We start from the raw sequence: 22,328 nt of genomic DNA on the forward strand, positions 1-22,328 counted from the left end.
TCCTCAGTCCTCACTCATGGCAAAACTAAAGAAAGGACTCTAGGCTAAATGGCCAATTCCTTCGGAATATTAGAAAGCCATTTAGTGTGTGTGGGGGGGAGGGGTGCAGGCATGGTGTGCAATGGAGTCCATGTGGTGGAGGTCAGAGGACAAGCTTTTGGAGGTCAGTTCTTCCTTGTTTTTGAGGCAAAGTCTGTGGTTATTTCTGAGGCTGCACTTTGTGCTGGGCTGCCCTGTGTGAGCTTCAAGCCAATTCTGTCTGCCTTCCATTTTACTGTGGGAGTGTTGGGCCTAGGATTACAGATGCCAGCCACCACACCTGGTTTTTTTTAATCAGAGTTTTGGGATCAACCTCAGATTATCAGGTGTAGTGGTTTTAATGAGAAATGTCCCCCACAGTCTCAGCCATTTGAGTACTGGTTCCCAGCTGGGAGTGCTGTTGGAAGGAAGGTTTCAGCCATGCAGCCTTGCTGGAGAAGTATGTCCTTGGGGGTAGGCTTTGAGAGAGAGAGCATGCCCTCTGCTTCATGCTTGTGGTTGAGCTGTGAGCACTCAGCTCCCTATTCCTGCCACTGTACCTGCTATTGCTGCCATCCTCCTGGCCATCCCAGACTCTAACCCTCTGGAACCATAAGCCAAATAAACTCTTCCTTCTATAAGTTGCCTTGATCATGGTGTTTTATTTATCACAGTGGCAGAAAAGTAAGTAATACATCAGGGATGCAAGGTAAGTGCTTCTACCCACAGATCCATACTGCTAGCCCCTTCCTACAGAATTCTGACAGCTCTGATCCAATGCTGTCCTTGCTTTAGTCCACTGGGAAATGTAGGGTTTCCTGGAGAAGTCTTACAGTGTTTATGTTCACTATGCTAGAAACATGACAGTTCCTTCAGATCTCAAAAGGTTCCATTTTTGACTTTCCCACAGCCCAATCCTCTGCATGTCTCTGTGTCCTTCTGTTCTCCGTGCTATGGTTTGGAAAAATGTCCTCAAAGGCCCATTGTTAAGGGCCTGGCTGGCAATCTGTGCTGCTACAGAGTGATGGAACAGTTAAGAGGTGGGGTCTACTAGGAGGAGAGTGGGTACCAGCAGCACAGCAGTACCCACTTTCAGGAGACATGGGACTCTTGGCCCCTCCTGCCCCGCTTTTAGTTTCAACTCGGCATTCTGTTTTCTTTAAGATCTTTCTCGGCACCTTTCTCTTACACTCTCTCATTGCACTTAGCTGCCAACAACCCTTCCCTTCCATTCCCCCATCTTCACAGCTCCTTGTTCTGCTTCCATGAACACAGCACCTGTTTCTTTCTGAGGATTAAATTTTATTGTACTTTTCAAGGTTTCTGTTTCCCTGAATTCTATTAGGCTTCGTTTCCCTCAACAATGTGCTTGCTTTAGGATGCTGCCTGGAGACCAGAGTTTCCGAAGGAGGAGGGAAGGGAAAAGCTAGATCATCTGGACTCCAGTGAAGGGTGAGCTGTCAGATGTGTTGGAAACGTGACGAGCTGTTTTCCTTAGCTAGAAAACTCCAGCATTCAGTACGCAGAGGACTTTGCTCTTGAACTGGTCACTTTCTTCAGAACAGAAGCCTCTAGTCCTGGGCCTAGGTTCTAAGTCTGTCTGTCAGTGTTCTAGAGGCTGGATAGTCCTAAGAGCTCATGTTCCCTTTTAGAATCGGTACTGGAGGGCTGGAGCGCAGCTCAGTGGTACAGGGCTAACCTAGCACATACAAGCCCCATGTCCTATCTCCAGTCCCTCTGCTGTTTTCAGAGGCTATGGCTGGAGACCCTGAAGCCTGCCTAAACCAGCAGAGATAAGCATTCCCGACCCACATTCTTTCCCTAGTTCTCACCTGCAGCATGTCACTGTGGAAGTGGTGCAAGTCTAGAAAACTATGGAAGAATGTTACCAAATGAGACGAACTAGCAACTGTTAGGAATCACATCTCTTGTTAACTACATTCTCCATTGCCAGCACTCCACCTTGTCCCAGGCCTGTTCTCATGCCCATGCATCTAGAAGTCCTCCAGGCTCCTGACATATGAGACACAGAGGGAAGTGAGGTGTGATGCTCCTCACGTAGACTGTCAGCCCGCCCAGTCTCAGCCCCATCCATGCTGTCCTTTCAAAGGCACCTGGAATCTTTGATTTCCAGTTCAGAGGTGTCAGCTCCTAGCTGCCATCCATCATGGGTATTTGGCTTTCCCAGTCTGCTCTGCTTATTACTACATCTCCAGCAGTTTTGAGCACCAAGTGTTGCTGAGAACCCCTGCCTACTTGTGCTTGTGAAAGTTTCTTTTTATGAACTTTTATGTGCATGACTCTTTTGCATACACGTGTATGTGTGCATAGTATGGGTGCTCTCAGAGGCCAGAAGCCATCAGATTCCCCTGATCTGAAGTTACGTACGTACATGGTGAAAGCCCCAGTTGGGGTGCTGGGAATTGAACCCGGGTCCTCTGAAAGAGCAGCCAGTGCTCCTAACCACTGAGCCATCTCTCCAGCCTCTAGCTTAAGCTTCTTTACAGTCTACCACTGTCAAATATTGACTGCTTAACTTTTGTGTACGTGGGGGAGGTGTCAATTTATGTGTGGGTATGCGTGCATAGAGGTCAGAAGTCTGTATCGGGTCTAAGTCGGTTGTTCTCTACCTTAATTCTTTGAAACTGTGTCTCTCACTGAACCTAGAGCTCTCCAGTTAGGCTAGCCAGTCAGCAAGCCTCATGGATCCACTTATCTTCACCTCACACCCCTCATACTTGGATTACAGCAAACTCAGCTTTTACCTGGGTTCTGGAGGACCTGAACTCAGATTTTTTTTTTTATGATTATTTATTTTTATGTGCATTGGTGTTTTGCTTACATGTATGTCTGTGTGAGGGGTGTCCGATTCCCTGGAACTGGAGTTACAGATAGCTGTGAGCTGCCATGTGGGTGCTGGGAATTGAACCCAAGTCCTCTGGAAGAGGAGCCAGTGCTCTTAACCGCTGAGCCATCTTTCCAGCAGCTCCCATGAACTCAGATTCTTATGTTTGTTCGGCAAACACTTTACCTACTGAGTCATCTCCCAACCCCACTTAGCACCTTTGAGCATTCTTACATGTAAGATGCTGATGCTAAGACCCACCTTGTAGGGACACAAGAGGATGTGCAGTGTGAAGCAGGCAGTCATGTGTGCTGCACACACAGCAGTGGTATCACAGTTAAATCTCTGTCCTTAGTAACCTTTTGCTGAGACAGTGTAATGGTTTCTCCGGCATTTGCGGCAAAAGCACAGCACAGTGACACAGTACATACTGCTTGATAATCAATGACCACGTTACTGGTTTACATAGAACTACTGTAATTTTAGAACACATTCTTTCTACTTGAAGAAAATGTTTATTTCAAGTAAGCAGTATGCCTGCATAACCAGCCAACCTTGAACACCTTGTCCTGACTGTCTGATGACACCTAGAGGCCACACCAAGTGGCTGACCCTCGTCATCTATGTGTGAGTCCATGCTGTGCTGTTCACACCTGGAACACATCTTCATGACTGTACTTCAAAACAGGACTGGGGAAACAGCTCAGTGATAGAGCCTTTTCCCCAGCATGTACAACACTCTAGGTTCAGAGGTTCAGTACCCAACAAAAAAAGGAACGGAACGAATGAACGAAAGAATGAAGAAGGGCTTGGTGTAGGAGGGAAGGCGGGGAGGCAGCCTCCCAGGAGTCTGCGCAGGGCTGCTGGAGTTCAGTGAGCACTTGTCAGGTCCTTTAGATGAAAGGCACTCAGCAATAAAGAACTGAATAGAGTGTGACTTTCACACTCCTAGGCAGTGTCCCCGAAGATGACAGCAGGGAAATACAGCCGGACACAGGCGCTGTTCTTACCTTTCTTGGTCTTACAGGGACCACACTCAGGGTGAATCTCCTGCAAGGGAAGGGACACCACCTTGGCCAGCCCAGCATTCAACATGTACTGGTACAGACGCTTGAATGTCCTTTCACACAGCCCCTGCAAAACACAAACCCACGGTACTCCTAAGCGAGACCCTGGGAATCCCAGCGTGGAGGAAACACAGCAGTGTTCAGGATGGGAATTAGCACTGACAGTGTATGAAGAAATGCTGCAGGAACTAATGAGACTGCCACACTGCATTCAGGGAGGTGAACAAGGTTTGGAGCACAGAGTAACTGCTGTGGAGACAAGAGGGGAAAGAGATGTACACGGAGACCCTGGAAGGGTAGACAGGGTGGGGTGAGACAGGTGGAAACAGAGATAAGAGGAGGATTTCCACCAGACACTTTCCATACTGTATTTTTTTAATTCAAGTGTGTGCATGGATTATTAACAAACACAGATAGTCCTCCCAAGGCAGTGGAGCGAAAAAGAAAACAATTTTAAACTTATCTCAGGAGCCAAAAAAAGAGATGGTTCAGTGATTAAAGGTACTTGCTACCAAGCCCAACAACCTGAGTTCCACCCCCAGGCCCCACATAGTAAATGAGAGAACCAACTCCAGCAAGGTACCATTTGACACAGCCTCTCAGGCATCAGCCAGGGAGAGGTGACCAAAAACCTCTGTAGACAGCAGGGCATGTGGTCCCCAAAGGGCTGTAGGTCTACACTCCTTGGCAGACCCTTGCACAGCACAGCTGGAGGGCAGCTGCTGTCTGTCACATGGGTGCCACTTTTCTCTGATGGCTGCTGACAACAAAGTTTTAAAAAATCCATACTGTATAAAATGTCCTGCCCCCCAGCCAATCAACTCCTGACCCTTGTTGCCACTTGGATGTATAATCCCTGGGCAAACAGGGTATGAACTGGCTAAGATAAGGTGCTCATGACTCAGTGCTGCTCTGAATCTTAAGGACTGCTGCACACACTGGGGCAGAGACAGCATATGCCTATGGGTCTCACACATCTGCAGCCCACTCAAAGGAACCAGCACTTTCACCGCTGGGCTACAGAACATATGGTTAGCCAAGAAATCCAGATGAATCCCATCTGGCTCCTTCAAACATGCTGGCTTGTACGTGGTGCCTGTCATTAATCTAGCTGAGCCTGCCAGTGGGAAAGAGCCTTTGGAAACTCATCCATCAAACCCTAGCCCAGGAATAATGGTGCTGAGCTCTGGACCATCCAGAATGAAGATGATGTGGTCCTGCATTCAGGGGACCTTCACATTCCGCCCAGCAGAAAGATCAGCAGGAGCCCAGCCAAGGACAGTCCCCACTTTAGCTACAGGCTAATTTAGTTGGCTCTCCTTGGACTCTACTGCCAGCTGCAGACTAGACCACTCCAGAGAACACAGAAAGCCTTCGTGTTCCATAAATCTCAGGCTCAGGTTCACAGAGTACCGCCCCCTCACCCACACGGTTCCTCTTTCCTCCTCTGCCCTTGGCTCACAGAACACACAGCAGCCCAATCCTTCTCACCACCAGCCCACTGTCACATTCCTGTCCACCTGCGTATTGGCCACTCAAATCAACACCCGTGTTGCATCCTCAGACCTTATGCCAGGCCTCTTACATCCTAGCTGGGCCACTCACCACTGTGCCACTTTCAAAATACATTCCAAATCCAAGGCCCAGTGACAGCCTTCTGGCCAGGATCCAGCCTGTGCCCTCCTTCTCTCAGGGGCTCATGCTCCCACTGTTTCCTTCTTCCTGGGCTTCTCCATGTGGCCACTGACACAGGCGCTTCCTGAGGTTGAAGCTTAGACTCTAGTCTAAGCCAGGCTGGCTCTCAAGACCTCCCTCATCTTCCCTCACCTTCAGCCACCACTATCTAATCCTTGCTGGCCTCTGAAAGCCCTGTCTCTGTTGGGGAAGTCTGCCCACTGTAAACTGCGGTGAAGCTGTGCACGCTGCCTAGGCCCACATCTCCCACTCTGCTTTCATCACGAGCTCTCCCAACTACACGGCCCCGTGAGAGGACCACCTGCCATCCTCACCCACTTCTGTGACTTTGGAGTTTGACCCAGCTCTGACTAAAAACACTCACTGAACCACGTGCTCAGAGATAACCAGTGAGGCCACAGTGCTGACCCGAGCAAGATTAGCCTGCTTCCTGTCCCAAGGGAGGGATACAGCAGTGTCCCAGTCCCTAGTGAATACACAGGGACCGAGAACAGAAAGGAACAAAGGAACAACCACTGGCTTTCCTCAGCCTGTAGCAATTTTCCTCACTTCCATTTAAATCTCCTGAAAGGTTTTTTTTTTCAACCTTCCTTTGATTTCCTATTTTTTGATTAACTGATACAGAGAAATACATTCTGATCCCAAACTGCAGGGCATCTGGGATGGCAAAGGCATTGATTCTCCCAGTATCTGGGAGGTAACAGGAAGTAGAGGAACTTGGCAGGGCTGGTCATCTCTAGCTGGCTACCATCATGAGCACCTATGGGGCAAGGTTTGCCTAAGCTTTCAAACTCAAATTTCTATCTGAAATCTCAAGGTGAAAGAACAAAGAAGTCAGGCGACTTTGAGGCCCCTCTGAGGAGATGGGGATGCAATGGATGTCATGATGGAAAGAGGCCCACTCCCTGGAAACGATGAAATCAAAGTCTAGAACAGCACAGGGTGACTCTTGTCTACTGTCCTGACGTATGTAATCATAAGCACCACTGAGCCATCCCTTCGGGGACTAATGACTGCACCAAAAACTCCAGATTCTGACGGGCAGCTTCCAGCTCTGTGGTTTTTAACCTCCAGGCAGTCTCTTCTCCATGCCCAATACTGGCTCTTGGCTACCGTTCCACCCAGAAGCATCCCCTGGCAGCCAGGCAGCGTCGCCACCATGAGCCTGCCTCCTTTCACACTCACCCCTCCACAGCTGCTACTCCTGAGCCTAAGACACAACAGGTCAGCAATTGCTTTTTTCTTCCTGTTACCTCAGCATAAAACCACTGGGAGTAAAATTACAAGTTTCATGATGAAAGGAAATCTAAATGTCAAAATTTACCATCCCACATGAACTCTGATGGCGGGTCTGAGAGCAAACCCCAGAGGAAATGAAGTAAGAATTTCAAATAAAAACAGCATTTTCTCACTGTGCAAAAGAAAGGAAAAGACCAGGGCTGGGGATATAGCTCAGTGGTAAAATGCTGAGCAAGTTTTAATGTTCGATTCCCAGCACTGCAAAAATAAAAAAGAAAGGAAAAGGCCATTTGCTGAGCCCCGGGAGGGGTGGCAAGTCTTCAGTGCACCTTTCAAAGCTCCCCAGATGGTGTGTAGCTTGCAGCTGCCTACCCAGCCCCGCCTCATGGGCTTACCAGTTCCTCCCTCAGCTTTCCCAGAGTCTCAATCTGGTTGCTCCGTGTGCTCAGCATCATAGACAGCTTCTCCATGAGGATGTCATACTTGCTCCTCCTGTAAGAGACACCAGCAAGTCACCTGCTGGAGCCTAGTACTGCAGACCAGCTGATCTTTAGAGATGACAATTCGAAACCAGACCCCAGGGCAGAAACATCATGCAAGGATTCTGCAAAACTCCTTAGCGTTGAATAACACTTTAAAGGTAAGGGGGCGTCTCAAGTTCTGTCTTGAAGAGGAGTGGGGGTTATTTCATGAGGAAGGCTTTTCCGAAATCCAGGCCCAAGACTAGAAGCATCTTTGTGTCTCTGCTGTTCCCTTCACTCCATCAAGCCTCTCCTGTTTCCCCTTCTGGCTCCCCTTCCCCCCGAGTGCGACTGACCCACTGCCCACCTCCCCTGTAACAGGAAGCTGGTGCTCTGCAGCCTATGTGTGAGAAGGGTGGGAGGAGGGCAGGGAGGAGCCATTCTGCCAGTTCAGCTAGCCATAGGCAGCTTGGCTTGACTCCTTGTTGGGTTGTATTTTCCCTTTCTTTTCTGTCTTTAGAAAGCCTCTGCCAAGCTTTCTAAATAAGCAGGACATACTGTCATCAGAAACAAAAATAAAATACCTCTCTGAAAAGTTTAGCTTTTGGCCTTTAGGAATCTTAAAAGTACAACGCAATTAGTTAGAACACGTAAGCAGTCAGATCTTTTGTTTTCTACAAACCGCACCTGTCCACGTGAAAGCGGTTCAGAAGCAGGAGGATGGAGTGTTGCTGGGCTCCAGTAGGTAGTCGGATCACATGGGACTGCATTGTAATGAGCCCGTTCTTGTTGAGAATTTTCCTGTGATAATGAAGCTTCCCAGCGTCCACCCTGCAGAAGAGAGAGTGTCATCCAGTTTGTTTTACTGGTAGCTTTACCCTCACAATGTAGTTTCTCACTCGCACATAAATACCCCCCCCCACACACACACACACTGTCTAGCCTGTTAGCTTACAAGAAAAGTCACAAGAGGCAATGGCCTAGAATAAAAAGCCCTTGCACTTGGGGTGCATATAATGGCCTTATAATTTCAAGTGGAGACACTAGGCTGGCTCTTACTTGAAAGCGGTGGTGTGAAGGTCTCGCTGCAGTTCTCCTTGCCACCTGGACCGGCCTAAGCGCTCCAAAATGCAGTAGGAAAAATCAGGAAGCTTCAGGTCAGGATCCCCCTCCATTCCTATTAAGGCCCGGTAGCGCATGTCCTGGGAGGCCACAATAATGAGCTTCTTACCCCACCTGCAAGTCACAACCACATGCAGAATCAATGCAACTGTAAGGAAACCAAAGCACAAGAAAGCAGGGTCTTTTGTTGTTTCTGCTTATTCTGAGACATTCACAGCACCCCAGGTCCGCTTCACAAGTTCAGAGTCAGAACTTCTGTAAGCTGGACAGATCAGCTGCCAAGATACATCCACATTCCTCACCACCACAGCACCCTGACTGAAGATCCACGAGGGCCTCCTTCTTGACACAGCCCCCAAGTTACTGCCTGGCTGTGGTTCTCATGGACCTTTAGATAATTCCTGATTTCATCCTTAACATCACAGTTCAGCTATCAACTCCTTAGGCTTCCAGAAGATGCTAACCCCACCCCAACCATGCCCAGATTCTTCAGAGTACTCAGTACTCCTCTAACAGCCTCTGTAACACTGTCTCCTTTATTTAGTACTGTCATTGCAGGCAGGTTGTGAGCCGTTCACCTGGTGTGAACCCAGTAACAGAGGCACACTAGGACACAAGTTGGTGATGGAACTGACCATGTGGCTTCTATGTCCTAGACTGTTTTTGAGGGAGAAAGGTGGAGGATTTGGACCTTTGGGCAGAAAAGCCATTGAGTACTCTGAGTTAAATGGGCTGTTGTGGGAACCTGGAAGACAATGCTAACAGCAATTCAGACAATAGAGGCCTGGCTTGTGAAATTTCAGAGGGAGCAAAGACTATCAGGACCATTCATGTAATATTTTGGATTAGGAATTCATGGAAGTAAAACCTTGGATTTACTGGGACAACAGATGCTGGCTAACTGGGGCTGAGAAGTCAGCTGTGATTTGTAAGTAAAAGAAAAAAATCACTTAGGCAAAATCTTTTGGGGAGTTTTCTTCAGAGCAAACACACAGAAGTGGTCCAGAGGGGTCCAAGGCTGCATCCCAAGCTGGAAGCTGAACCTCAGTGTGTAAGTATCCAACATCGTACTGGTTTTGAAGGCATGAAGGGGTCATGGAGAGCATTGAGGCTTTGCACTGTGTGGCAGGGTCAGTCTCTTTAAAGAGAGGCCCAGAGAGGCCACTGGTGAAGTTGTAGCCTCAGCTGCACTGGAAAGCCCAGGACTCAGAGGTCACAGTCTTAAGTTGTCACTACATGACACAGCTGGAATCTCTGAAAGGAAGACCATTGGTGAAGGTGCAGTCTTAATGCAATGGATAGATTCCCCACCACACTGGAGACGCAAGGACTATGAGACAACCACCATTGACAGTGGCAGGAGTGGAGTGTGCCTGGTCTGAATCTAGAAGTCACATGTGCTGCAGGGAGAGCTGGACTGCCCTAGGCCTTTGGAGCCCAGAAGATCATGAGCAGCAGACACTGAGCTTTGTACACTGTTACATTTTGATTTTGCTTTGATATGTTTGTAACTGTGCCTTAGTTCTTCTCTTTTGAAATAAGAAAGGATGTAACTTCCTTTGGATTTTACAGAATCACAGTTAAGAGACTCTGATCATCCCCCCCCCACCCCCCACAGGGTTTCTCTGTGTAACTTTGTGCCTTTCCTGGAACTCACTTTGTATACCAGGCTGGCCTCAAACTCAAAGATCCGCCTGCCTCTGCCTGAGTGCTGGGATTAAAGGCATGCACCACCACTGCCCAGCGACTCTGAATTTTTAAAAGAGAACTTGGACTGCTAATCACCAGAATTTTTTTTTTTCCCCTCGAGACAGGGTTTCTCTGTGTAGTTTTGGTGCCTGTCTTGGATCTCGCTCTGTAGACCAGGCTGGCCTCAAACTCACAGAGATCAGCCTGGCTCTGCCTCCTGAGTGCACATCTGGTTGGATTTTTTTTTTTAAACTTTCTTTTTATTTATTCTTTGTCTTTCACATCATGTCTCTTGATCCCACCCATCCCCCCCACCAGAATAAAACAAAGTGAAATGTAAGAGAAAAAAGGAAATAAAAAAAGAAAGGAAAAAATCTCATCATAGAAGCTGTAGAGTGACAGTGAGTCACGCAGTAAACCCCTTTATCCATACATTTTTACATGTAGGCGTTCATCGCAAAGTACCATTGGTCTGGTTCAAGGACCCTGGTCTCTGCAACATCATCAAAGCTGAGCCCTCCCTGGGACTTCTCCAGGACATCCTGTTGCCCCCCTGTGTTGTAGAGATTCTGCAGCCCTGGGTCTACAGGACTGACCCCACCCCACTCCCATGCTCCAGTAGATCACAGATGGAGTGATGTTGGGGTGGGTCAACATGTTACCCTGGTTTGGGGCCTGGGTAGTTGCAGGACTGGCCAGCCAGCCAGCTCTGCCCTGTCTTTACCATCAGGGTGAGCTCTCCAGCACTGCCCTGGCTAGGTCACCCTTGCAGTGACGAGCAAGGGGCAGGGCTAGTTCTCTGCTTTCACATCCTCAGGGTTGGTTCTCCCCTACCTACACCTTCAGGGGCAGCTCTACTGTGGTGTAGGGGCCACTCTCCTGAGTGTTGCAGCTGATGAGGGGCAAGGCCAGCTCTTCCACCTACCTCAGGCGTTGAATCACTGGAATTTTTAAAGGACATTAGGACTTTTAAAATTTGGACTATATATTATATTGTGATATTAACATGAGATCATGGGATAAACAAGAAAGGAAAGATCATGAATTAATAGTGTTATGGTTATGTGTCAAGTTGAAAGGGGGTCAACTTGACACAAACTAGAGTCATCTGGAAAGAGAGACCTCAACTGAAGAACTGTCTTCATGAGACTAGCCTGTGGGTATGTCTGTGGTACATCTTGATTAATGATGATGTAGAAAGGCCCAGCCTGCTGTGAGCAGCCCTGGCCAGGTGGTCCTGGTTATATAAGAAAGCAAACTGGATGAACGAGCTGGCTTTCTGGACCCCATTACCTACGGTCAGACAACCTGCTCACCCCTGATAAAGCGGGAGGGGCTTGGTCCTGCCTCAACTGAATGTACCAGGCTTAGCTGTCCCCCCATGGGAGAACTTACCCTCTTGTAGGAGGGGATGAAGGGCTGGGGGTGGAAAGGTGGGGAGGGGAGGGAGTGGGAGGAGGGATGAAAGGGAGATCTGTGGTTGATATGTAAAATGAATAAAAGAAAAAAGAAAAAAAGCAAACTGAATTGCAAAAGACCTAGGATTGGTTTCCAGCAACCATACAGACGCACAACCATCTGAAACTCCAGTTCCCGGGGATCTGATGCCTTCTTCTGACCTCTGTGGGCACCAACTACACATGTAGTACATACACATAAGGCAAAACACTCATATACATAATATTTAAATAAAGCAAACTGAGCACCCCCTAGGAGCAAGCCAGCATGCAGTGTTCCTCCATGGTCTCTGCTTTAGTTCCTGCCTCCAGGTTCCTGCCTTGTTTTCCATCAATACTAGACTGTGATTGGGAAGTGTAAGCCAAATAAATCCTTTCTCCCCAAAAGCTCACGGTGCTTCTCCTAATAGAGAAGTAAAACACCTGGGAAGGATGTGGCACTCTTAATTTTCCTTTTGAAGATTTACTTATTTTATGTATATAGATCTTTTGTCTGCATGTACATCTGCACATCAAAAGAGGGCACTGGATACCAGGAGACTAGTTTTAGGTGGTGTGAGCCATTTAAGTGCTGGGAATTGAACTCAGGACCTCTGGAAGTGCAGACAATGCTCTTAACTGCTGAGCCATCTCTCTCTCCAGCCCCAACACTTAATTCTCAAAACAATGTGTGCAGAGCAAGGCTCCATAGGTACCTGTAAAAGAAGGACTACCTTGTGAGCCACACCAGTAAGCCTCAGGGCTGAGAACGCCATGTGGGCAAAGAAGCAGGGGTCTGATTTTTTGACTCCACTACTGAAACATGAGATCTTCCCACCACTGGATGTGCTATGAACAATAATGTCCTCAGGAGACCCAAAGACTTTCTAGCAAGGCCCTTCAAGACAGCTCAAGCACAGTACTGTGAGGGCTGGAGAAAAACAGCTCAGTGGTTAAAAAGCTCTTGCTGCTCTCACAGAAGACCTACGTTTTGAGTTCCCAGACCCCACCTGTAACTCCAGAGGGTCTGATGCTCCCGTCTGTCCTCCATCACGCTTCATGCTGGGGCCTCTGGGTCCAGAGTGTGATGTTTAACTTTTAATTTCAAGTGTCAATTTGACAGGGGTAATTAGTACCCAACACATTACTGAAGCACACCTGAGTGTGTCTGTGAGCTCTTTTCTAGAGGATTACCTGAGTGGGGAAGACTTGCCTTGAACAATATGGGATGCATCATCCCCAGGCTAGTGTCCTGAACAAAAAGGAAATGAGAAGAAAGCCAGCTGAGGACCAGCATCCATCTGTTTCATGATTCGTCAAGATGTGCACAGTTTCATGCTCCTGCCATGCCTTTCTGAACATGAGGAACTAAGTGTACCCTCTCAATCCATGACAAAACAAATCCTTCCTAAGTTGTTTTCTGCCAGGTCCTCTGTCACTGCCGTGAAAAAAAGCAGCTAACACACTGTGTATCATCACACTCCAGCTAAACCTCACTGCCTCCTTGCCTACCATTGAAGACTGAGCTGCTCTGTTCACGCTCTGGCCCAGCTGCAGGGAGACCCAGCCCACACTCACAGCTTGGCTCCATGTGACTGAGCTGAGATGGAGGACTGCCCTCTCCCAGATTTACAGAAAGCACGGCTTCCCGTCCCTTCCCTCTAGAGCCACTGCACTCTGTTCCGTTCTACTGTTTACTAACATCTGTCCTTGAGGTCTTAGCAGCCCAAGTGTTCTGCTCAGCCACAGTTTTCCATGCTCCTGTACCTGCCAGATGATTTCACTTCTCTAAGTAAACAACAAAAAAAGAGGTTGTATTTGTACCATGTGAGATCTAACACGTTCGACGTCTATACAGTCTGTCCTTAAAGACTTAGACCTAAGCCATTTTTCCCTCAAAGCAGGCTCATAAGAGAAACTACAAGATGCCAGCTGGGTAAAAGACTGCAAACAGAGAAACAAGCTTGCTGCTTATTCAATCTTGTTCAATTTTCATCCTTCATTACCATTAGGCCAACAGCCTGTGTTAAGGACTGACTGCCATACCACCTGGATGTGCCTGATCTCGTCTGCATTAAGAACTGCCCAGCTGCTGATCCCAAGATTCCTGCTACTGCACATCTGTGGACTGTGACTACCACTCTGGTGTCTGATGCCGGGCAGAGTGTAAGGAGCCAGGACACCACGATAAATAATAAAAGAATCTACCTTCAAAGAGCTCACAGGGAAAAGCCAGAAAAGGAACAGTCACATCAGGGGCTCTAACTCCAGAGCTTCTGAAAGGCATCTGTGTGGTCAGCAATGAGTGCACACAGCAGTCCCAGAACCCTCTGAGGCCAGCAGGGAGGTGGAAGGGAGAAGGGCAAGGAAGCAGACCCTGCCCAGGGGCAGGGCAGGCTTGCTCTAGAAGGCCGAGGGTGGCATGGCTGGAGTATGGTACATGTCATCAACTAGACAGCTAAGGGAAGCTAACAAGGTCAACATGGCTGGAAACCCCAATTTGATAACACAGCTCCAAACCCAACAGCTAGCAGTGCACTGCCAAGTACTGACTGTGCCGAGCACACGTGAGACCTGAGAGGCTCACTGGTGAGCACAGTGAAGAGACTCTGCTATTGCTGAGCCAATGGTCTCCTGGTAAGAAAGAATGCTGCCAATGAACACTTAAAGTAACTCTGGCCCAATTTAATGGCTTCTGCTAGCTCTACCTGTGACCTTCCCACACATGGTCAAATTCTGGAGACCCAAATGCCCGAACTGTTCATTGTGCCACTCTCTCCTCACCAGACCACCAGAGTTATCTGATGGTGCCTGGGCAACCAAGACACTTGGTGAGGGATGCAGCTGAAGCTGGGGTGGGGTGCTGGTGTGAGGGCAGAACATTCTAAGCACAGGAACAGCACACACCTTTCCTTTCAGAAACAAGGGGGACCGGCAGCTCCCACTTGAAGCACAGGGAAAACAGGAACATGAGGGTGACTAGGTGAGAGAGAGAGAGCAGGGACAACGTCACAAGGGGCCTCTGGGCCACAGTAAACACAACAGGTGGCAAATAAGAACAAGCCCGCTGGTGTGAAAATGAGTGGCCGGTACCCAGCTCATCTGAAGGGGACTGTGGCCTATGCTGCCTTTAAAAACTGGCCTTTCATATAGCTAAATCTTGTGGGGCCCCCCCTCACCCCCGAAGAGATACTGGAAATTCACGTTTCTAGATGTTAGAGATGAAGTAATCTCTAAAATAAATACAACCTCAATCTGAGCAAACAAATCTGTAGATGATGTGGCTAGTTCAAAACCCTGACCCCAAGCAGTGGGAAAACCATCCATCCATCTCATTTCATCTTATGAAAGACCTCCCATCAGTATAGAAGGTGGAGGAGAGTCTGAGCCAATGGGGTGAGAGACTTCTGGATTACTGGAGACCAATGGACAAAGATAAGGCAGCAGGACATGACAGACAACCGAGTGCACGTGTCACAGAGAGAAGGGGTCTAGAAGAGACAGCCTGGTTCATGAGCATGCCTCAACAGGACAAGGAAATGAGAGTGAGAAATACAACTGTGGTGAGGGAAACAACAGCCACAGAGTCTGAGGGACTCATTACTGAAATACCTCATGAGACATGTGCGAGCAGCCAATCCTTGACAGGGCAGGAGGGGCAGGGGAGTCCCCCAAAAGCTGGTGAGCCTCAGTGAGGAAAACAGGAGACTGCAGGGAGCCCTGGGGCCAAAGCTTCTAGGACCTCCAAAGTTCCCCCTCAGGGGTTACGGACTTGCTGGTTAGGACCTTGGGAGGGACAGTGTTAGGCCAGAGCCAGATCTGCATGGAGCAGAGGCATAAGAGGGAGGGGAAGATGGATACCCAGAGAACCCCGTGTCTCTTCCAAAAAGCTCGCTCTAAGACAGACCCCATGGATGAAGAAAAGTGGTAGTCACCAGGTAGGTGAGCCTGTCAGTGTGCTCAGGAAAAAGCCCCAGAATGTGAGCAGAAGTGAAAAATCCAGAGAAAGAGCAAACAGACAAGTGGGAGAAAGGAAGAGGCACGGAGGCTGGGCCTACGGGAGGGGAAGGAGAAAAACATATCTAGACCGCAGCCTTGGATACTGCAACCAGGGAGAGACCAACCTTATGGCCTCAGATAAAGAGGAGAGGGCAGTGTGCAAGATCCCAGAGTTCATAAAGGCAGCTTCTCCCTGACCTGGACACAGGAAGGAGGTGGACCAGGGTGGAGCACTTCAGAAAAATGGCAGTCTGGACCGGTCAGCTGTGGAGGAATGGGATAGTGACTGAGAACTCGTAAAGGGAAGGCAGGGCGTGCAGGGCAGAGGCTGGCTACCCCCAGCTCCAACTGTTCTAGGGCTGTGGACACAAAGGACAGAAGTCAGGACCACTGAACTCAAAAGCCAGGCGGTGTGAAGGTGTGAAGGCCTAGGAAGCCCTGGCAGACATTGAGAAGATGTACCAGATGCTGCATCTGATTGCAGAGCACCCAGAACCAAGGGACGGCTGAGAATGTGAGTCAATTACCTGCTGAAGGCCTCTACCATCGTACAACGAGGCTGCAAACACTTGGTCCTGATCTGACTGGTAATGTCCTTCCTCTCCTTAAAGTATCGGCAGGAGCCCTGGATGCCATCCTTATTCTCTAAGATCATGTGAATGGGGTAGACGTCCTCCAAAGTGACCGGGTCCCTTCTGGACTCCAGAATTCCAGTTTCCAAGTCAATTTCTTCATATCTAGGGAGGAAAACACATACATGAAGATCTAACAAAGCTTCATCAATAACATGCACCTGGCATCTCCCACCAACTCCCTGCAGAGACCAGAGGGAAGAAGAGATGAGAGATGCTCAGTCGAATCGCTCACAAGCACAGTCTTTTTCTTTTTGAGACAATACAACCGTGCAGCCTGAACTGGCCTTGAATTTTTGATCCTTCTGCCTCAGCTTCCTGAGTGCTAGGATTACACACAGGCACCACCATGCCTGCCGCTAATCTTGACAAGCAGGTTTTTTCTTTCTTTCATTCTGAGACAGGGACTCATGTATCCTAAGCAAGGATATACAGCCAAGAATGACCTCGAAGTCCTGATCCTCCTGCTTCACCCTCCAACATGCTGGAATTACAGGTGTAATTCCACCATACCTGCTTTGTACAGTTCTAAGGCTCAAACCAACTGAGCTACACCTCTAGCCCAGGTTCTTATCTCTCTGTCACAGAGAACAAGACCTTCCTAGGATCCCAACCCACCCAGCCCCGGAGACCTGATCCAGTCTCCTGGCCAGAGCATTTGCTTTCCCTCCAGATCTAGTTCCTGGTCTTTAAATGCCCCCTGACCCCCGCACCACCCCCAACCCCCGAACCACCCCCAGCCCCCGTTTGTCCTCCTCGGACAGCTTTCTCCCTTTAGTCATCTCTCCAGTTCCCTTATCCATTTTTATGGTTTCAATAGTTGCTCTAATTCCACCCAAGCCTGTTTCCCTGCCTCCCCTCAAGTCCCTGGAGCCTAGTACACCCTCTCAGCTGCCTCTTATCAGCCAGCATCTTAAAGTTGCATTCTTGAAGCTGGTAAACTAAGGTAAGGTATTGTTTGCCTTTGGAACCTGGCTGGCACCCTTCTCTATCGCAGCTGAGGCGCCACATATATACTTTAAAACTTTTTTTTAAAACCCTTGTCCTTTCTGTAAACTTTGTCCTATTTAACTCTCAATTTTCAGGTCTTCCAGGGCATACTGTGGCCTGTTTTCTCCTCCACCCACACTTTATAATCTTGGTTGAAGGCAGTGTCCTCCATCCAGCCTTGAAATGTAGGTGTAGCTTAGGGAGGTGTCCAATCACAACACAGTCCTAGGGATGATCTCTTAATTACCAAGTGCAAGGAATGACTCACAAAGGTCTAGCCTAGTCCCTCCCTCTGGCTGCTTTACCCACCCGATTCTATTTACTAAACAGTCTTCTCTTAGACTCAAAGGAGACTCACAATACAGTTAGCACCTCCCTCAGACTCAACACTGTTCTTCTGTGTCCACCATTCAGCGAAGGGGATTAGTGTTCATTCAGGTGTCTCAGCAACAGACACAGAGTACGTGGACCTCCATTTCCGTCTTTCCACACTCCACATCACCAGTCACCAAATATCTACACTGTCTTCCTAAACATGTCTTTTTATGTTTTTTACATGGGTTCTCACCATGTAGCCAGAGCTGGTCTTGAATTCAGATCCTCCTGCCCGAGTCTGCTGGAATCACAGGCATGTGGCACACTATACCTGGCTACCTGGTATGTCTTGATCCCATGTTCTCTTTATTCCCATCCCCACCATGACAAACCAGTCTCTGAGAGGCTATGGCTGGGACTCTCAGTTGCACTCAGCCACTAGTCTTACTGGGTGACTTTCTATTGTCTTTATGGTAAAGGACGGCTTCTTCAAGTGGATTAAATAATCACAGGCTCCCTCTCAGTCAAATCTGGTTAAGGGCAGAGAGGACCCTGGCCCCAGATTTCCTGGATTCGATCGAGTTCTGAAATCTTTTTTACTAGTTGATGACCCTGACCACTTAACCCCCTGGAGCCTCCTTTCCTCTTCACAATACACACCTCTTGAGGGTGTTGTAGAACTTTCTGCACCTTGTGACTACCTCAGTCACACCCCACGATAAGCACGTGCAAGTGGCACTATTACTCCCCCTTCTTCCCAGCTCACACTCCAGGCACACGGAGCCTCCCTTCTGTTAGGCTGTCCTACTTGGTGTTGTCTGTTCACTCTTTGCCAAGTGGCTGCCTAAATCATAACCTTTAAGTCTTGTCTGGGAACCTCCTCTGACCTGCATAAAGAGTCCCGACTTGCCAGGCACGGTGGGGCATGCCTGCAATCCAAGTGCCAGGGTGCAGAGGCAGGAGGGTATGATGCCAGACTGGACTATATCGTCAGCCATTTCTTTCTTTCTTTTTTTTTTCCGAGACAGGGTTTCTCTGTGTAGCTTTGCGCCTTTCCTGGGACTCACTTGGTAGCCCAGGCTGGCCTCGAACTCACAGAGATCCGCCTGCCTCTGCCTCCAGAGTGCTGGGATTAAAGGCGTGCGCCACCACCGCCCAGCCAATTTCTTAATGTTAACATTGAAGAGGGGTGGGCTGAGGCTAAAGGTGTTCTCAGTGGTAGAACTCTTGTTTAGAACATGCAAGGGGCTGGATTATCTATTCCTGGAGAAGGACAGAAGGTAAAAGTGCACTTAGCAACTCCTGAATCCTGTGCCCATCCCTTAACCTCTCTGGGGTCAGTTTCCTCCTCTGAAAAACGAAAAGACAACAGCGTCTTGCCTACAGGTCACCGTACCGATCTGAGTTCTGTGGCTTCCAGAACTGGGTCTGGGACCAGAACCCACTTAAGGCAAGAGCCCAACACGCCTCAGCTATTCGTTCACGGCTATGTTTGGTGCTGTGCAGACCTCTACTTTGCCTTAGCTTTCCGAACGAACGCTCCCTAAAGGTCCCGGAAAGATCCTCACCTGGTTCCACTTTCCAACCACTTTCCTGCTCCGGTTCGACCACCCAACTTAAAGGAACTCTCTGACTCTCTGAACACACTGGGAAACAATTCGGTCTCAGTGGTTGCCCCCTCCCCCAGCTCATCACTCTTGGGCCTGCCAGGGCGCAGGGAGCCCAGGTTAGCCCGCCCCCCGCGCCCCTCCCCCACGTCCCGCGGTCCCGGGCAGGCGCTCTGCACCGCTGCACCCCGTCTCCTCATGGCTCTCAGCCCCCACCCCACCCTGGTGGCTGACCGGTCTTGGAGCTGCAGATCGGGTCGCTCTCGCGGCTCCTCGTAAAAACTGATGCCCGGGTGCGTGGCTAGGGCCCGCCACAGAAACTCCTGCGTGTAGGGCTCCAGTATCAGGGGAAAGGGAGGCGAGCGGGACTCCAGGCGACTCCACAGCGCGGGCAGACACAGGCCGTCGAGCCCCTCCAGGGCCACCTCGTCCAACAACGACTCGAGGGCGTCCATGGCCGCTTCAGTTAGCAGCGCCCGGGGCGCCTGCGCACCTCGCCGCCGAGGTCCGGGCCTCGCGCGCCTGCGCACAGCGATCGGGCCGCCTGGGGAAGGGGGGCCGGTCGCCCAGCGCTGAGGGGAAGTCCCAGCGCTCCGTCGTGACGTCACGAGGTCCGGAGGCGGGCTCAATGGACGCAGCTTCTTCGCCATTGGTCCGGAACCTCGTAGTAACCAGGGGAACTGCAAACAGTGTCAGGGCCGCTTCCGGTTCGGGCTCCCGGAACCGCCGCCTCTAGGGATGGACGGTTAGTGTCCGTGGGCCCCGCCGGGAGGTCGGGCGGCTGTCCCCTCATCCCTCGGAGGCGTCTCGGGGCAGAATGCCAGGCCGCAGGGCCTCCGGCCCAAGATGGTGCCTGGTGGTGTGGGATGGGGACCGCGGCTGGGGAGTGATCCTGTAGGAAGTCCTCTCAGACCACGGGAGTGGGGACAGGGAAGAGATTGGCGCTGGGGAGAACTGAGGAGGATCGCGGGGGTCCTGGGATGGGCACTGGGCATGTGGAAATTGGTTGGAGGTAAGCGTGCCCTCTGGGAGTATGTCAGCTACTGGCGTCAGGAGTGGACGGAAACTTGGGAATACTTTATGTGCTTTGGTGTTTGTGGTTGGTAACTCGTGTTAACTCGGTACTTAACTATTCGGAGCCAGGGCCTCTTCAACTACTGACAACGGCACGTTTCACAGCATTCCTTTTGGGATCGTCATTCGTTTTACAGACAAGGGAACCTAGGCCAGGAGGGCAAGCAACTTGCCTGCTCAAAGTCAGATAGCTAATAAGAGGCAGCGTACGACTCCTGGGCACCGTATCTGAAGTATGGGAGTTTGACATTTGAAGAGGGTTTTAGAAGCATTTCATTCCAGAGCTTGCCAGTGCACACGTCTACAGGGGCTAGTTTGGTGGGCTGTGATAGAAAACCAGTTTCCAATCTGTAAAGAAGCTGTTGCTCAGATCTAGTCAAATGTCTTCAGGAGCAAGTCTCAGACTGTGACAGCCAGCCAGCTTTAAGACCGGAGACAGCCTGGTTAGAATCACTATGGGTGCTCACAAGCCACCTGGGAATTAGCTATTCTGATATCCAGCTTTTTCAGATGGGGACACTAATGTCTGAAGAGACTGGAATGGTCTATGCTCTTCTGGGGAATTTGCATTTCTTTGATAGCCAGTGGATGCAGTATGGAGAGACATGCTACTATTGAATGTATTGTATGTGCCTAAAAGATGTCTTTGCCCTTTGTACTTGAGGCATTATTTATTTATTTATTTTTTAAAAAGGTGTTTTAGGGGGCTGAAGAGATGGCTCAGAGGTTAAAAGCACTGGCTGTTCTTCCAGAGGACTGGGTTCAATTCCCAGCACCCACATGGCAGACCCACATGGCAGTTCTTAACTGTCTGTAGCTCCAGTTTCAGATGATCTGACACCTTCACACATTTCATGAGTGCACATGAAATGAAAATAAATAACTTTTTAAAAAAATGTGTTTTGGCTGGGTGGTGGTGGTGGTATGGCACACCTTTTTAATTCCAGCACTTGGGCGGCAGAGGCAGGTGGATCTCTGTGAATTTAAGGCTAACCTGGTCTACAAAATGAGTTCCAGGTCAGCCAGGACAGTTACACAGAGAAACCTTGTCTTGAAAAACAAACAAACAAATACGTTTCACCGGTTTGCCCTGAGGGGAGATCCAAGTAGTGCTGCTATAGAACGGTTCTTAAACCTTAAACCTTTTAGGCCTGAATACCTTGGGCAGTGGTGGTTCATGCCTTTAATCCTTTAATCCCAGCACTCTGAGTTCAAGAATCTCTAAGTTCGAGGCCAGCCTGGTTTATAGAGTGAGTTCCCAGACAGCCAGGGCTACACATAGAGAAATACAAACAAACAAACAAAAACCCAAAAAAGACCTTTGCTAGCATGTATTATATCTGCTATGTTGCCATCATTTTGTATAAATACAAACTTTCAAAATATCAAGTCACTTAGAATTTACATCAAGCCGGGCGGTGGTGGCGCACGCCTTTAATCCCAGCACTTGGGAGGCAGAGGCAGGCGGATCTCTGTGAGTTCGAGGCCAGCCTGGGCTACCAAGTGAGTTCCAGGAAAGGCGCAAAGCTACATAGAGAAACCCTGTCTCGAAAAACCAAAAAAAAAAAAGAATTTACATCAAGCCAGGAATGGTGGTATGTGCCATTCCCCCCAGTACTCAGGAGGTCTCTGTGAATTCAAGAGTGCCCTGGTCGACATAGTGAGCTCCAGGTCAGCCAAAGCTACATAGGGAGACCCTGACTCAAAACAACAACAACAACAAAAAAAAAAATAGACTTTTACTCCTGAACTTAAATATTTTTAATGAAAATAGTTACATGTTCCCTTCCCCAAAATTGTAAAAGAATTGTATTGCTTTACATTTCCTCTCTCCCTTGTTGTTTTGTTTTGAGACAGGGTCTTATGTAGCTCAGGCTAGTTTCCACCTTGCTATGTAGACAAGGATGAACCTGAGCTCTCCTGATCCTCTTGCCTCAGCCTCCGAGTACTAGGATTACATGCAAATGCCACCATGCTATTTAACTCTCTTTCTCTTTTTCTTTTCTTTCATTTTTTTTAGGATTAGGGATTAAACTCTGACCTCACTTCTGCTAAGCAACTTCCCCTCAGCTGAGCTATGTACCAAGTGGGTCTCCCATTCCTTTAAAAAAATCTCAGTAAGTTTCACGGACTAGCCTT

General features: G+C 49.1%; 2 protein-coding genes across 6 annotated transcripts in view; one reads left to right on the forward strand and one right to left on the reverse strand.

Annotated features, from left to right (window-relative positions):
- Gtf3c1 (general transcription factor IIIC subunit 1) overlaps positions 1–19,705 on the reverse strand; it is a 67,897-nt gene extending 48,192 nt beyond the window's left edge. The window contains exons 1-6 of the mRNA XM_006980369.3: positions 19,350–19,705; positions 16,099–16,308; positions 8,385–8,561; positions 8,013–8,156; positions 7,260–7,356; positions 3,874–3,997 (exon numbers count right to left, since the gene is read on the reverse strand). Coding sequence (XP_006980431.1) covers positions 3,874–3,997; positions 7,260–7,356; positions 8,013–8,156; positions 8,385–8,561; positions 16,099–16,308; positions 19,350–19,570 — 973 coding nt within the window. The 5' untranslated portion in view covers positions 19,571–19,705. The remainder of the gene's footprint in view (positions 1–3,873; positions 3,998–7,259; positions 7,357–8,012; positions 8,157–8,384; positions 8,562–16,098; positions 16,309–19,349) is intronic.
- Positions 19,706–19,736: 31 nt separating this feature from the next.
- Katnip (katanin interacting protein) overlaps positions 19,737–22,328 on the forward strand; it is a 173,879-nt gene continuing 171,287 nt past the window's right edge. For 2 of the 5 annotated variants that reach the window (XM_076551986.1, XM_076551997.1), the window contains exon 1: positions 19,759–19,860. In XM_076551986.1, coding sequence (XP_076408101.1) covers positions 19,854–19,860 — 7 coding nt within the window. In that variant the 5' untranslated portion in view covers positions 19,759–19,853. Of the gene's footprint in view, positions 19,861–22,328 lie in introns of all 5 variants that reach the window. The other 3 variants (XM_042283313.2, XM_042283309.2, XM_076552018.1) reach the window with 3 other exon arrangements.

Source organism: Peromyscus maniculatus, chromosome 1, assembly GCF_049852395.1.
Source record: "Peromyscus maniculatus bairdii isolate BWxNUB_F1_BW_parent chromosome 1, HU_Pman_BW_mat_3.1, whole genome shotgun sequence".
NCBI classification, from domain to species: Eukaryota; Metazoa; Chordata; class Mammalia; order Rodentia; family Cricetidae; genus Peromyscus; species Peromyscus maniculatus.